The sequence below is a fragment of the Simochromis diagramma genome, unplaced genomic scaffold, assembly GCF_900408965.1.
Source record: "Simochromis diagramma unplaced genomic scaffold, fSimDia1.1 OVJJ01000320.1, whole genome shotgun sequence".
Taxonomy (NCBI): domain Eukaryota; kingdom Metazoa; phylum Chordata; class Actinopteri; order Cichliformes; family Cichlidae; genus Simochromis; species Simochromis diagramma.
This window is the reverse complement of record NW_024386773.1, coordinates 1,556,836-1,572,522: the sequence shown is the minus strand read 5'-3', so window position 1 is coordinate 1,572,522 and position 15,687 is coordinate 1,556,836. Positions and strand designations below refer to the sequence as shown.

At 38.8% G+C, this 15,687-nt stretch overlaps 1 protein-coding gene across 9 annotated transcripts; it reads left to right on the top strand.

Annotated features, from left to right (window-relative positions):
- Nucleotides 1-108: 108 nt before the first annotated feature.
- Nucleotides 109-15,489, top strand: pbrm1l (polybromo 1, like). Of its 9 annotated transcripts, none has more exons than XM_040002265.1 (30): nt 109-240; nt 534-710; nt 860-957; nt 3,063-3,210; nt 3,379-3,525; nt 3,724-3,840; nt 4,047-4,115; nt 4,212-4,310; nt 4,389-4,474; nt 4,608-4,699; nt 4,785-5,001; nt 5,110-5,251; nt 5,413-5,498; nt 5,634-5,913; nt 6,016-6,121; nt 6,730-7,369; nt 7,869-8,083; nt 8,176-8,358; nt 8,512-8,669; nt 8,751-8,987; nt 9,648-9,793; nt 9,920-10,077; nt 10,397-10,580; nt 11,106-11,313; nt 11,405-11,603; nt 11,702-11,857; nt 12,621-12,782; nt 13,155-13,219; nt 13,515-13,728; nt 15,090-15,489. In XM_040002265.1, exons 2-30 carry the CDS (start codon nt 567-569, stop codon nt 15,251-15,253), a joined length of 4,920 nt encoding a protein of 1,639 aa, XP_039858199.1. In that variant the 5' UTR covers nt 109-240; nt 534-566; the 3' UTR covers nt 15,254-15,489. The 9 variants fall into 9 exon arrangements, with proteins under 9 accessions (XP_039858199.1, XP_039858219.1, XP_039858210.1 ...); XM_040002285.1 differs by having other exon boundaries at nt 8,173-8,358; nt 11,702-11,773; XM_040002276.1 differs by having other exon boundaries at nt 8,173-8,358; nt 12,621-12,749.
- The last annotated feature ends 198 nt before the right edge of the window (nt 15,490-15,687 follow it).

Sequence of the window (15,687 nt, the reverse complement as noted above, 5' to 3'; positions counted from 1 at the left end):
GAACTAGAAATCAGTCAATCAATGAATCATATTCGTGTAAAAATGTTCGTTGAATATAGTACACGGTGCAGTATTACAGCTAGACTCTAGGGGTCAGCACTGCCTCGGTTGGCACTTTTGCCTCTGCCTTCCAAACACAACCTCAACATCCGGGCAGGAGTTTTCAAACAACACTGGCTAGCCGGTTAGCCGCTAAACATTTTTGCTCAGGGAATTACGGCTAACTTTTCTGAGATTTTGGTAAGACTTGTTTTTGAAATTTAAATTATTTGTTATTTTTCCCCCAGCTTGCGCGTATTTTATTGGGAGAGAACTTTATCGTTTTTAATTTACTCGTGTTGCAATAGCATGCTAACTGCCGCTCGTTTGTTTGCTTTGTTTCATACATCCAAGCGACGCTAACGTTATCTGATTAAGTACTACTTCCCATTTTAGACTTTATAGATGAATAAAAAACCGACTGTCCTCTTTATACTAAGTTGATTGAAAATAAATTTACAGCGGCGTTATTATTTTTTTCTCTGTTTTTGTAGCCGTGGGCTAGCCTGTTGTTTAACCAGCCAGCGATGTCAGCGAGCTCCAAGCGGAGACGAGCTACTTCTCCCTCCAGCAGTGTGAGCGGAGGGGGAGACCTCGATGATGTCTCTTCCTCTACTCCTGGAAGTGGCAGAAAAAGGAAAAGAGTCTCCAATGTCCCTCCTGTGGATACGGTAAATGCGCCTGTGTGTGTGTGCGCGTGTGTGTGCGCGCGTGTGTATTTTACATGACCTGACTTTAGCAAGGCCGATGTGATCTGTACGTGCCTTTGAAACCATAGTAAACGTATATTGGAGTTTTAAAAGCTTTTCCTCCCTCTTAGATTGCTGTATGCCATGAATTGTTCAACACTATCAGAGACTACAAGGATGATCAAGGGAGGCAGCTTAGTGAAGTCTTCCAAAGGGTGCCAAAGAGGAGGTACTGTATCTGATATTACAATACTGAAGAGGAGTTAAGGTAATCTTTGCAGAAAAGCTAAAGCTTACCTACATAGTAATGTTTAGAAGCTGCAAAAGACAAACACAAAATGTGTACCGAATATATGGAATAATGGGCGTTGCTATGAAAAAAGTATTTACCCCTTTGTTTTATTATTTTTAAATATCTGTCACAATTACATTGTTTGATATTTAATATTAGGTAAAGAAAGCCTGAGTAAATAAAAAAATGAAGATTTAATTTATTATGGGGAAGAAGGTTAGAAAAAAAATAACTGGTCACCCTTTGTTAAAACACAAATTTAACTTTGAATATTGTAAAAAAAAAAAAAAATTAAAACCTGGTTGTGCCACCCTTGGCAGCAACGGTTAGCTGCAAGCTGTGGGAAACGCAATCAAGTGTTCCCAAACGTCTCTGGGATTGTCGAGATGTTTTTTGGTAAATGTGAGCCTTTATGTTCAATGGTTTCCACCTTGGAATTCTCCCATGGATGCCATTTTTGTAGTCTCTTTTTTATTGTTGAATCATGAACTCATCATGAACTTGTGACTTCCTGGATGAGTTGTTTCTCTAAGTAATATTGGTAGGCCAGCAACTCCGAGGAAGGTTCAATGCTCTTCCAAGTTTTTGCCATTTGTGGATAATGACTCTCACTGTTGTTTGCTAGATTATCAAAACCTTAGAAATGCTTTTGTAACTCTTTTCAGACTGATAGATGTCAATGACTTTGTTTTTCATCTGTTTGTTTAGTTTGTGGTATGAAATGTTGGTTTTTGACATCTTTTCCTACTCACTTTGGTTCAGTTTGATTGACTACTTATTAGGGGTGGGGGAAAAAATCGATACTGTGTAGTATCGTGATATTTTGTTTGCTAATAATGTATCGATACAAGGACAGCAGAAATCGATATTTTGTTACAAAAAAAGTTTTTGTGGACTGGAACATGCTCTGACTTCAGAGCATGTTGATCAGCTCCTTTTTCTGAGCAAGAATCCTGACATTCCTTCACTGTCCAAATGTGTTTAACTTGTTTTTTGGCAGCAATAAACACAACAGTTTACTTATTTTAATTTAAGACATGTTTTATTTTAATTAAGTTTAAAACTTTTTTATTTAATGTAAAATTATATTTTGTTTTAATTTACTTTCAAATTCTTCAGTTGCTGAAGGGGCTGCATAGTTTTCATATTGCATAGTTCAGAATAGCTATAATTGTACCAGATGGTTGCATTCAGTTAAGTTGGACTAGACTGTAATACAAACCGTTCAGTTTGTCAACAATAAAACTGACTGAAATGAGAGAAAGACTGAGTGCGAGACTTTGATATTAGATAAAATGAATATTGATAAAGTTTACCTTTATGTACAGAATCTGAATATCGCAAAATATTTTTAAAAATTGCAATAATATCGTATCGTGCGTTAAGTATTGTGATAATATCGTATCGTGGGATGTATGGTGATTCCCACCTCTACTACTTATGGAGAGAAATTTACCTCAAAAGTGCCTAAAATATGATCCACAAGCATAAACTAAGATTTACAAATGTGTACAATGATTTGTGTGTAACGTTTGAGGACTCACAAACATGTGTTTTAATCCACACACAAATACAAAGCACTCTGACCACATGTAAAACAATTTTACACATTCATACATTCAAACCTGAATAAATACTGATCATTGTACTCGTTGTGCACATTTGCAAGAATTAGTGATGCTTGTGGATTATTTGATTGGCATTTGCAACCCTTTTGAGCCAAATTTCTCCCCATAATTTCTTGATTCACACACAGGGCCAGAGATGGGTTTGGACAGTTTTTTCCCCTAATAAATGACATTTTCATGTAAAAACTGAATTTTGTATTTACTCTGATTATTATATATTTATTTTATGTTATTATGCCTATTTTTTAAAATTAAATTGTAGTGAAATGTGTTAATGTGACAAATATGCAGGAAAAAAAAGAAATGTTTTCACACTTTTGTAAAATGAATGAATAATGTTTATTGAACATACTCAATAATGTTGGATAATGTGAAAGTGTTTCAATTAGCCTGTTTTTTTTTTTTCTTTTTCAGGAATCAGCCTGATTATTATGAAGTGGTGTCCCAGCCAATTGATATGACGAAGATTCAGTATAAACTGAAGTCTGAGGATTATAATGATATTGAGCAGCTTACTGCAGATTTTCAGCTCCTGTTCAACAATGCCAGATCATTCTACAAGGTAGGTTTTGGAGAACGACAGTGCTTTCTTTATTCCTACAGGTAGCCTCTAAGGTTATAATAAATACACTATTACTTCAGCTTCATTATATAACCTTTTACTTAGGTATGCATCTCCCAATGTAAACCTTATGTGATTGTTTATTTTGCCTCATGTTTAATGATTCAGAGGGACAGTGAGGAGTATCAAGCTGCATGCAAGCTTTGGGAAGTGTATTTTCAAACAAGGAATGAGTTTGTGCAACCTGGAGACAGAGATGAGGATGATGAAGATGGCGACGATATGGATAACCCAGGAATGGCAACTGAAGAGGAGGTAAGTCCTCATTACATGTAAGACTGAGTTGCCCTGTGTGTATGATTGCCAGTTATTAGCTCAGTAATAACAAAGGGTTCATATTTCTTTATTGAATTTAAAAATATTAAAATCTGTTTCAGGATATTGCCTTTGTATTATGAAGAAATAGCACCACTGTGTGGGGTCAGAACTTATTTATACATATTTGTCTTTTAGACTTCAGCTGGAAGTTTGAAGGAAGTGCTGGAGCAACTTTTGGAGGCTATAGTCTCACATGCTGATCCCTCAGGGCGTCTGGTCAGTGAACTGTTCCAGAAATTGCCTTCCAAAGTGGTAAGTTGCACTTGAAATTGATTAACTGTTCTTCACACAAAGCATAATAATATAAGACAGGTTGAACAAAGCTTCACTTTGCGATTTTCTTACATATAGGTTTTTTATTCAAGGCACTTTAGGAGTGTAAAGTCCAGTTGTTTTCCTGTGTTTGTGGTTTTGTGTACCAACTCCAGTCCGTTATAGAATTGTTCTTTCTTTTTTAGCATTACCCAGACTACTATGCCATTATAAAGGAGCCGATAGATCTGAGAACAATCGCTCAAAGAATACAGGTAGTCATTTTGCTTCCTGACCTTTAACCATTTGTTAATTTTACAGCTTCAGTGTGTTGCATTTCTAACCATCAAAATGTAATTTAATTTGCATAGATTGGATACTATAAAAATGTCAATGCTATGGCCAAGGATGTCGAACTGATGACCAAAAATGCTAAAACTTACAATGAGCCAGGATCTCAGGTTTTTAAGGTAAAAGTCCTTTTCTCAGTTTTCTTCTTTATGAGTTTTAATACTCTGAATATTAACAATTGCTCTTTTATTCTATAGGACGCCAACACCATAAAGAAAGTCTTCATCCAACGTAAGACAGAGCTTGAGCACGCAGAACCTACTAAATCTAGTCTTCGAATCAGGTATTAAACAACAGTATAACATTGCTCTTAGCGTTGTCTTTGTGTCAAATCAAATCTGCTTGTTATACCAACAGAAAAATCTCATACCTTTAAGATATATATGGTGAATTGTGTATCTTGTGTTACTATTTAGAAATCGCAGGTCTGGTCAGGGAGATCGAATTTCTGGTGTCAGCGTAGCTCTACAGTATGGCTCTGAGAGTGAGGACGATCCTGTGCTCTCAGGTAATTCTTATCAGTTCATGTAGCAGACAAATTACTTTGTGGCTGTGCAGAAAAAAGTAACACTTTGTGTTGTCGATGTTTGCAGGTTCTGTATGCTATGATGAGGGAGAGTCAGAAGCTGAGAGTCAGAGTTCAAGTATGGAGATGAGCAACCCAATCTTCCAACTGTACGAAGCTGTGAGGGGTGCCAGAAATAACCAGGGCCAGATGTTCTCTGAACCCTTTCAGCAGCTGCCCTCTCGCAGGGAATACCCCGACTATTATCAGCAGATAAAACAACCCATTTCCCTCCAGCAAATCAGGCAAGAACCAGATATTCATACCATATGGTATTTAAAAATGAACCCTTTCCCCACCAAATTACATTTCTGGGGGAAGTTTAAAAAAAGTTTTTTCTTTCTCCTTCTTAGGGCAAAGATGAAGAATGGCGAGTATGAAAGCGTGGAACAAATTGAGGCTGACCTCAATCTGATGTTTGAGAATGCAAAGCGCTACAACATGCCTAACTCAAGCATCTATAAACGGGCTTTCAGGCTTCAGCAGATCATGCAGGTAGCACCTTGTCAATCATTCTGTCAGGTTGTGCTTAAAACAGTTTTACCTGTACATTTAAAAGTCAAAGAGCACATTATAAAAGCACAATATTTGAAGCAGACTGTAGATAATGGATAATAATAGGCAAGGCAATGTACCCATCTGCCTGTTCTGTGTAGGCAAAAAAGAGGGAACTTCTAAGGAGAGATGACGAAGATGGGGACAGCATTCTGTCTTCTGATGCAGGGAGCGTTAAGAGAAAAAGGTATTATTATTTCTATTGATACTAATGCTTTTGAAATATAAAGTATTAAAATTGCAAACGTTGTTTATAATTTTTTTATGTTTTCTCAATGTCTCAGTGTTGTCATACTTTTATCTATTTTTAATTTTTGTCCAGCCACAAAAAAAATGTGAAAAAGAACCGAATGAAAGCCTTTTATGCTGCCGTGACCGAGGCCAGGGAGGCAGGCACAAATCGACGTCTGTGTGATCTCTTTATGGTTAAACCATCCAAGAAGGATTACCCTGACTACTATAACGTCATCCTTGAACCGATGGACCTGAAAACAATTGAACATAACATTCGCAATGAGCGCTATGCCACAGAGGAAGCTCTGATGGAAGACATGAAGCTAATGTTCCGCAATGCCCGGCATTACAACGAAGAGGGATCTCAGGTTGGGACTTTGACTCCTTCTGTGATAAAACTTTAATTTTTCTTATAGTCAAATTTATAACGATTTTAAGTCTTCTGACTCCCCAATTTCTGGTTTATGTAGGTATATAATGATGCTGACATTTTGGAAAAGATACTGAAAGATAAGCGCAAGGAGATGGGTCCTCCACCTGAGGAGGAGGATGTGGGATCTCCCAAACTGAAACTAAGTAAGTGGGAATGCTTGTGCATGTTGGTTGAAAATACTTCTGCACTTGTAAAATATTACCATGTAATAACACTGAGGTCTGTGTGTCCTTGACCCATTTTTCACTAATTGGTTAGTCTTTAATTTTCAAAAATTAATTAATGTGTTGAACTACTTCTTTGCACTTTTTGGGGGGGGAAGGGGGTAACCTACTATATAGTTGTTCCTCTTAAATTATTATCAGCCAAAGCGCTGCCTGTCTCTCATGTACACTTAAAACAGCAGCTGTGGAAATCAGGGCTGGCTGGAAAGTTACATGGCTTAGTGGTTGGACTTGCACAGTATGTGAACAAATGCCATTAGTAACGAGTTGTTTCATTTCCCAGCCAGTCGGACTGTAGCTGCATATTATTCTCCTGCTTCTTGTCTGTATCTGCTGTGACTATCTAATAGCGCAAAAATGTTCAAAAATCAACTTAAAAAAAAAAGAACAAGAAAGGCATTTTTAAGTATTTCGGACAGTTTGAGCTGTATTGCTCTTTTGTTTTCTGGCTCTTTTTAGCTTCTGTTTCACTTTTTTTTTCTTTTTTTAAAAGCTTTTTAAAACTAACATACATTTTTTATGATAAGGAAAGAGTGGTGTTTCTCCAAAGAAGTCCAAATACCTCACCCCTCTTCAGCAGAGGTTAAATGAGCTGTATGATGCTGTGCGAAACTTCACTGACCGCCGAGGTCGGCGCCTAAGCACAATCTTCCTCCGTCTACCCTCTCGTGCCGAGTTGCCTGACTACTACGCTACAATCAAGAGACCAATCGACATGGAACGTGTGCGAAGCCACATGGCTGCAGGCCGTTACCAAGATGTCGACGCCCTGGTGGAGGACTTTGCTTTGATGTTCAATAATGCCTGCATATACAACGAGCCTGAGTCTCTGATTTATCGGGATGCTTTAGTGTTGCACCGAGTGTTGTTGGAGACACGGAAACAGCAAGAGGGAGGGGAGGAGTTTGGCCCTCCAGCTGTGGGTCTTCTGGTGCGAGAACTGATCAGGAACCTGTTTGTATCCGTGATGGGTCACCAGGATGAAGAGGGTCGCTGCTATAGTGACTCACTGGCTGAGATTCCTGCTGTTGATCCAGCTGCCCCTGAAAAGCCGCCGCTTAATTTTGATGTCATCAGAATGAATGTGGAGCGCGGTCGCTACAGGAGACTCGATGTCTTCCAGGAACACACGTTTGAAGTGCTAGAGAAGGCAAGAAGGTTACACAGGTATGGAAAATTATTATAAAATGAGCTTGGTGTATTATTTTCTTTTCTTTAATTGTTTATCCATTAAAGTAAAGTGCATTTGCTTTGAGCGGTTCACCAAGGCTTCAAAAACCAGAGAAATGGCAAATGAAAATGGGTGTTCACAACATAAATAAATGTCTGACAATGCTAAGTGGTTAGAACATTTTTACCTTGAAACATTGCCCATGTTATATTTTCCATTTTGTAAAGATCAAACATTTTGTTTGTGTGCTGCTCTTCAGGAGAAATTAGTGATATGGTGCATATACCGGTACATATTTACTTTGAAACTGAAATTTAAAAAAATGTATATGCATTAAATGTAATCAATTTTATTGTAAGCAAATCAATGTTTATTGTTAAATATGTGGCTCTTCCTAATAAATGAGTCCTGTTTTTACTTGCTTTGCTACACTAGGTGATACAACTCAAATGTGTGCCAGTGTTTTCTTATGACGAATGTTTTTCACGTTGGCAGGACTGACTCTGAGATATTTGAGGATGCAGTGGAGCTACAACAGTTTTTCATCAAAATCAGGGATGAGCTGTGCAAGAATGGCGAGATTTTACTGTCCGTTGCACTCAACTACACGTTAAAACACCTCCACAGTGACGTAGACCAGGAAAAGAGGGAGAAAATTCCCAAAGAGATTGAAGAGGACAAACAAAAGAAGGATGAGGATGAAAACCAAGGTGTGTAAACTTATAGAAGACATGCAGGAGGTGTGAAGAATATTAAATGTGGTTGTGGCATTGAATCATGACATGTTTCTCACCTTAAGAAGACGAGAAGCCCGGGGACCTGGCGGGAGAGGCGTGGCAGTCAAAGCCGGAGCATGTGTACAGTCAAGACTGCAGATTTGAAAACAGTACCTACCACGTGGGGGACTTCGTCTATGTGGAGCCGTCAGAACCAAACCTCCAGCCCCACATTGTCTGTATAGAACGTCTTTGGGAGGATGAAGCAGGTAGCCTAACTTGAAAATTATAGGAAGAATTATAGAATTACATCATGATTTTAAATACTTCTGTTTCTGCAAGTTAGCTGATTCAACATCTTGATTTTGTTTCCATTTAGTCAGTATATTTTGCTAAAAACAGATTGTGTTTTATATATGCAGGTGAGAAGTGGCTCTATGGCTGCTGGTTCTACAGACCCAGTGAAACCTTTCACTTGGCCACACGCAAGTTTCTGGAAAAAGAAGTCTTCAAGAGTGACTACTACAACAAAGTGTCCATCAGTAAGGTTTTGGGCAAATGTGTGGTCATTTTTGTGAAGGTGAGAAAGTGAACCACATATTGAAAATGGTTTAATTTAAGCCGCCAAAAGTCCATTGTCTAATTACGAATCTTTCTGTAGGATTATTTCAAAATGCAACCCGAGGGCTTCAGACCTGAGGACGTTTATGTGTGTGAATCCCGCTACACTGCCAGGAACAAGTTTTTCAAAAAGATCAAGATTTGGGCCATGCCGGAGAGTTCCTTTAAATTAGTCCCTCGGGAGGCGCCTCTTCCTGTTGTTCGTGTAGCCTCAATGTTTGTGAAGCCTGACCAGGAAAAACCGGTGGCATATACAGTCAATGGCTTTGTAGAGAAGGTAAGGTGAGATTGTATATTCTAGGCTTTGAACATATATAATGTTGCTTTTAGAAGAATATATATATCTATATAGATATATCTATATAGATATATTTATCAGGGCGACCGTGGTTCAGGGGGTTGGGGAAGCTCATCTTGTAACCAGAAGGTTGCCGGTTCGATCCCCAGCTCTGTCTATCTTGGTCGTTGTGTCCTTGGGCAAGACACCGATGGCCAATGGAGCGATATGGCAGCTTTGCTTCTGTCAGTCTGCTCCAAGGCAGCTGTGGCTACAACTGTAGCTTCCCTCCACCATTGTGTGAATGTGAGAGTGAATGAATAGTGGAATTGTTAAGTGCTTTGAGGGTCTCGAAAGGCACTATATAAATGCAATCCGTTATTATTATTATTATTATTATTATTATTATTATACATCTCTAGATATAGAGATATATAATAATAATAACGGATAATAGATATAAAAACTTACTCCTCGGAGGAAGCCAACCCAGCTTTACCCTCCCCGCCCTATGTTCACTACTCCAAAAAAACGAAACAGTTGGCCAGTTGGCGTTAATTGGAAAGCATTAACTCATAAACTATTAGCACACTGATAAGGAGCCTGTTGATTGTTTTTCTATATAATAAACACCTGAATCCTCTGTCTGTGTTCGTTTAGGAGAGAGAGGATGTCCCTACGGAGATGAGTGGAGCTGAGCCCGGCTGCCAGTACTATGAACAGTTGTGCTACAAAAACATGTGGTTTAAAGTGGGAGACTGTGTTTACATTCAGTCTCATGGATTATCAAAACCTAGGGTTGCCAGGTTGGTTGACATATATTATGCTACATTGACACTTTTTGAAATAGGGCCTGATGTGTTGATTGGTGGTGTTTAGATAAGATGGAGTTATTAGCTGTTAGTAACATGACTTCCTGTGCTGGGCTATAGGATAGAGAAGCTGTGGCTACAGAATGGAACTACATTCTTCTTTGGACCCATCTTCATTCACCCTGAGGAAACGGAGCACGAGCCCACGAAGATGTTTTACAAGAGGGAGGTGTTTCTGAGTCATTTGGAGGAGACGCTGCCCATGACTTGTGTCATAGGTATGATTTTGAAAACTTACCAAAGGTTTCTTGAGTTAGCTCATTTACTCCTCGTGTAATGCATTTAAATGAATTGCGCACTAAAGAAAAAAATAATTTTGTTTTTCTAGCAGAAAACAAATTGGTTAAATGGCAACCTCATAGACTTGAGAAATAGGCTTAGATAAGACAGACAAAAGTGCATTTCCCAGAAGGCCATTTCGTGTATTAATGTTTAAATGAACATTAAAGCTATAATTTTCTACATTTGAGTCACCTCAGAACAAGTTTTTCATCAGCAGTCTTTTCTAATCTTTTATTCTGCCTGTCTGCTCTCCAGGCAAATGTGTAGTGTCTTCCTTTAAGGACTACCTGTCATGCAGACCCACCGAGCTTTCAGAAGACGATGTACTGCTGTGCGAGAGCCGTTACATTGAGAGTGAGAAGATGATGAAAAAGTTCAAGGGTCTGAAACGCTTCTCGTACTCTTCCAAAGTGGTCGAGGATGAGATCTACTACTTCAGGTCTGTTGGTTAAACAGAGCACTTATTAGGATCATAGATGGTATAAAGGATGGATGTAGCCAACAGGAAGTTGCCAATAAGCTTTTTTTTGTGCTTGATATTGAAATTAACTGACTACACCTGTATTTAGAAAACAGTCCAACCTTTTGGATCAACTTTAAAACTAACCAAACCTCTGAGCACTGTGTGGGGATTGAACTTACTCTATTTTGCCCCATTCAGTAAAGCTGTTCCTGTAAAACTGGAGCTGATGAGTGAGGGGCGGATCTGATCTCATTGGCTGATTCTCGTTTCTGACATGAATAACGATCATAATGGACTTTATGTTTTACTCAGGATGACCTGAAACTGCACTGGTGAAGTTGCCCCCTGCTGGGAATTGAGTAGAACGTTAGCTTTGAGGCACATGGGCTTCTCTTTTCAGACCTGAAGTCACAGCCATCTTTTATGCTCTCTATGATTCTGATTTAAATTTAACGATTGGCACTGAGGTGCTATGATGTCTGCTTATTTTATTCCATATAGAAAATTAATAGTGCCACAGAAGGAAGCATCACCAATTTTGGACAAGAAGATAGATGAGCTTGAGGTTAAACTGGCAGATATGGAGGATGCAGATGATGACATGGAAGACATGGATGAGGATGAGGAAGCTCCAGAGACACCTTCTTTGCCTCAGATGCAAACCCCACTTACAAACGACATGGATGTCATGCCATACACACCCTCGCAGGTCTTATTTTTTTAAAACCATCTGTTCCTTGTTTGAAAATGTTGTTGTTGTTTTTTTATATATAAACTTGTGTCTTTGCTTTTCCATTTAGACCACTCCTAAGGTTAAAGGCTTGTCAAAGAAGGAAGGGGCCAAGAGAAAGATCAACATGAGTGGTTATATCCTCTTCAGCAGTGAAATGAGAGCAGTGATAAAAGCTCGTCACCCAGACTTTTCCTTCGGGGAGCTGAGTCGACTGGTAGGCACCGAGTGGAGGAACCTCGAAGCTTCCAAGAAGGCAGAGTATGAAGGTCAGATAAAATAATTAAATGAATACAAATATGAATCTATTTGAACTTGTGCTAGCAAAACCAAAAAAAAAAAAAAATCACATCTTTGGATGTTTCAGAGCGTGCAGCCAAAATAGTGGAACAGCAAGAGCGTGAGAGGCCACCTCAGAAGCAAGCTTCCCCAAGAGCAGGTACCCCTGTAGGGGCACTGATGGGGGTGGTACCTTCGCCTAGCACTATGGGAATGATAAACCAGACCATGACACCTGTGTCAGGTAACCCCTCTCAGAGACAGCACGAGTGTTTGACAGCAGGAAAAATGAGGCTGGACTGAATTAAAGACAGTAATCCTGTAATTTTCTAACACTTGAAAAGAAGTTTATCTCAAAACGATGTTGTTATTGCAGTTTTTCCTCTTTATTTGCTGCTATTTGTTTGTAGTTTTGTCATCAACCTTCATATTTTATATTGCATGACATGAATTGCATGAATATTATTTTTTAACTATGAATGCCTTTTGTTAATATTTCATTTCCCATTCATGCTTGTTTTGCTAACATTCTCAAACCCATATGTATTGTCTGCCCCTTTCACACGAAACCTTCAATATCAACCATCAACTGTGTCTATTTATCTTTGCCGATGACCATGTGGGGCTGGAGGCCAACGTTTGTTTTTGTTTTTTTTGGAAATGTAATCAGTGCAAGAATGAGCTGACTAGATTTCAGTGGTCTAAGGTCACTGTGATCTTATCTCAGGAATTCCCATGCTAACAACAACATTTCACACAGTGGTGGAATTTTATCTCCCATACGGTCATCTTTGCCGTTCAGAGCTTACAAATGAGGAAAAAATGTAGTTGCATGAATGGTAGAAAGTCTGTAGACATGCGAAAACTTTTAAATTAACAGCACTTGTGGTTTAAGGTACTTGTGTGAAAGGGGCCACTGTGTGCAGTAGTAGTGCATGTTATTTTGGTGTCAGCTGCATGTCACTTATGCATGGATATGTTGTCCTCTCCTCACACTTTTCCCAAAGGCATGATGGGAGCTTACGGTCCACCTTACATGCCAATGCAGGGCCCCCATGAGGGTTTGCTGAGTGTGGCCCCAATGCCACCTCACCCTACAGGGGGTCCTCACCTGCCTCCTCACCATCTCCAGCAAGGTATGCCCGGGTACCCTGGCATGCCTCATCAGGGTAAGGGCCACTGTCCTAGCCGCACCTGCTCAGTCACATCCAGTCGTGTCTCTCCTGCTGGAGGGGGTTTACCTGGTCCACAGGCTGCAAAGCCTGATCTACACACTGAGCAGTCAAAGCAGTCTCTTCTAAAGTGCTCTCACATTTCACACTTAAAATATACAAACAAATATATGAAATTCACACATGGAATGCATGCAAAACTGATACCAAACCACTAACGTTCAACTGGTAGTTAAAAAAAAAACTAACATTTCCATGAGTCATTATAAAGCTTAACATAAAATGAACAAAAACAAGAGTTACCTGTGTACCACACTGTGTACCACAGTTACAAAATGCACACAAGCTAAATATTATCATTTACAACAGGGATGATGGGCACTGGTATGAATGGCATGGCGGGAAGTCCTGCACAAGGAAACTTTATTCAGCAGGTGAGCCTGAGTGCAGAAAAACCCTGGCTGTATAGGTGTTACTTCATATTTCTATATAGTTTATATTGGTGTTTTTAACTGTACAAGAAAATATGGATTTTGTTTTGTTTCCTGCATAATCAGACATCACCTGCTTCAGTTTTACTAGCAAGTGTGTATATATAGGCCTATTTTTTTTTTTTTTTATTTATTTATTTATTTTTTTGCAAATAATGATAATCATAATGATAATTTAAATTATGCATTCTATGTATCATCTACATGCTAACAAAATGTTTTCATTGTGTGACCTTAGCCTGGGATGTTTAGCCCAGGACAGCATGCTCCTCCACCCTACCCTGGACAAGGACAGTTAGGCCAACCCTCACATTTGCAGCCCACCACTCCCATGTTTGTGGCTCCACCACCAAAGACTCAGAGAGTGCTTCACTCAGAGGCCTACCTGAAGTACATAGAGGGCTTAAATTCAGACTCCAGCACTGTTAGCAAGTGGGACCAAGCACTCAAAGGTAGGTTCTTTGTTTTTACTTTTATTTCTAGAAAATTCTCCATCACTGCTTTTTTTTTTTCAGTTGCTTTGTCTTTGTCTTTTTTTTTTTTTTTTTTTTAACATTTTTGTATTTTTAAGCTCTGAAGAGTTATTGCAACAACTGTAAAGACTGTATTTTCCTCTGAAGTTTTTTTTTTCTTATGTTAAAATTATGTCTAAGTCATTGTCACAAAAATTAAAGCAACATAATAACACCCCTCTGTAAGAGGTTGGAAAACTGAGAGGACCAGATTCCTGTAATACAAAGCAGGATTTCGGCTTGTCTGAGAAACTTGAGGGTTGACACTGGGTTTTCAGTGCAACGAAGGTGGATCACCTCCTACCGGGGTAGAGCGCCATGGTAACTTAGGTTAGGTTCCTGATTTAGAGGTCAACATGTATGAAATCAAGAGGGGAGAGAGAGTGGGGAAAGACACGCAGTAAAAACAATATTTTAAATGAAAAGTTCAATTATAATTATCAGACTCAGTCATGTCTTAATGAGAAGAGTTGTGATTATAAGTATGGTAACTTCTTTCAGTCCTACATTGCTGCCAGCTTTCCTTCACATGGGTTCAAATGGGCAACATTTAATTAACGGAGCAGTTTTTTTTTTCCTGTCTTATTGACCAACACACTTAAATGGCACACTTTTAATATGTTAATACTCTCATACAAATGCTTTCATTTTGTATTGTGTGTTTAACCTACCGGTATTCATATTTTTACTATAGTATAACTTTTATAAAGTTCTTTCAACCAAGAAAAAAAAATCAGCTACTCTCCAGTGCTATTTACTGATAAGTGATATTTCTGCTTATCAGTAATTGTAAATGATTACATGCTACCAGTATCAACCCTTTCATGGGTACATTTAGGGGAAATAGCTAAATGATAGCTTCTGATGCCCTGTAGATGATGAAATCCACAAATCCTTTTTTTTTTTTTTTTTTTTTTTTTTTTACTTTTTACATTGACGATATTATGAATTGTTCCACCTTTCAAAGATTTGACCTCTATGGGGAGCTTATTTTAGAGCCAGTCATGTTGCTGATCTCCTTCCAATCAGCCTAATTAGCTCTGAGGCATTAAAGCATGAGCTTACACAATACTTTTTTTTCCCCATATGTGATGCTGGCCTTACATGATAGGAATATATTTCTAAAATGTTGACTGTGTTGCCTTAATTTTTGCATTAAGCCCAAATTGTCATTTCCCAGCATGTTTACCAGTTTGAGTGTGTGCATGTCTTTGTTTTTGTTTGCTTTCAAAGGCAATAGTAAACATTATTTGCCTTTTGAATAATCACACTTAAGGAGAAATATGCGTTTCCATTAACAGCGCAAAGGCGAGATTCTCACCTGACCAAAGAACAAGAGAGTCGGCTGCCAGCTCACTGGCTGAAGAGCAAAGGAGCCCACACCACCATGGTGGATGCACTGTGGCGTCTGCGTGACCTGATGTTAAGAGACTCTCTGAACATCTGTCAGGCTCACAACCTGTAACCTGTTGAACTTACAAACCACTCTGCTCAGTCACTGCTCTTATCCTCAAGTCACGGAGTTTAGCTTGTAGACCCTAGAAGCAATATTTTATAGTGAATCATGAGCAATTTTATATTTATTAGCTAACAGTTAATTGTGTGCTGCATTTCATTTTTTTTATACCATTTGGATGAATAGTTCTGCTAAACCTGTGATTTTTGGCTTATTGGTGCAAATAAATTTGTCAAAACCCCAAATAGACTGTGTCCTCTTTTTGTTGTTTCTGGTGTTTGTTTTTTTTAATGTGATTACCCTCATAACATGTTTGTGTTTTACTCCTTTGTGCTTCACAAGCCTCTCGGTCCTGAATGATAATATTTGAGATCGTGGAAGTACTTCCTCCTAGTCGATGTCACTTCCTGCAGAGTGAAGCGAGATAGTGCCATTCTCTTTAG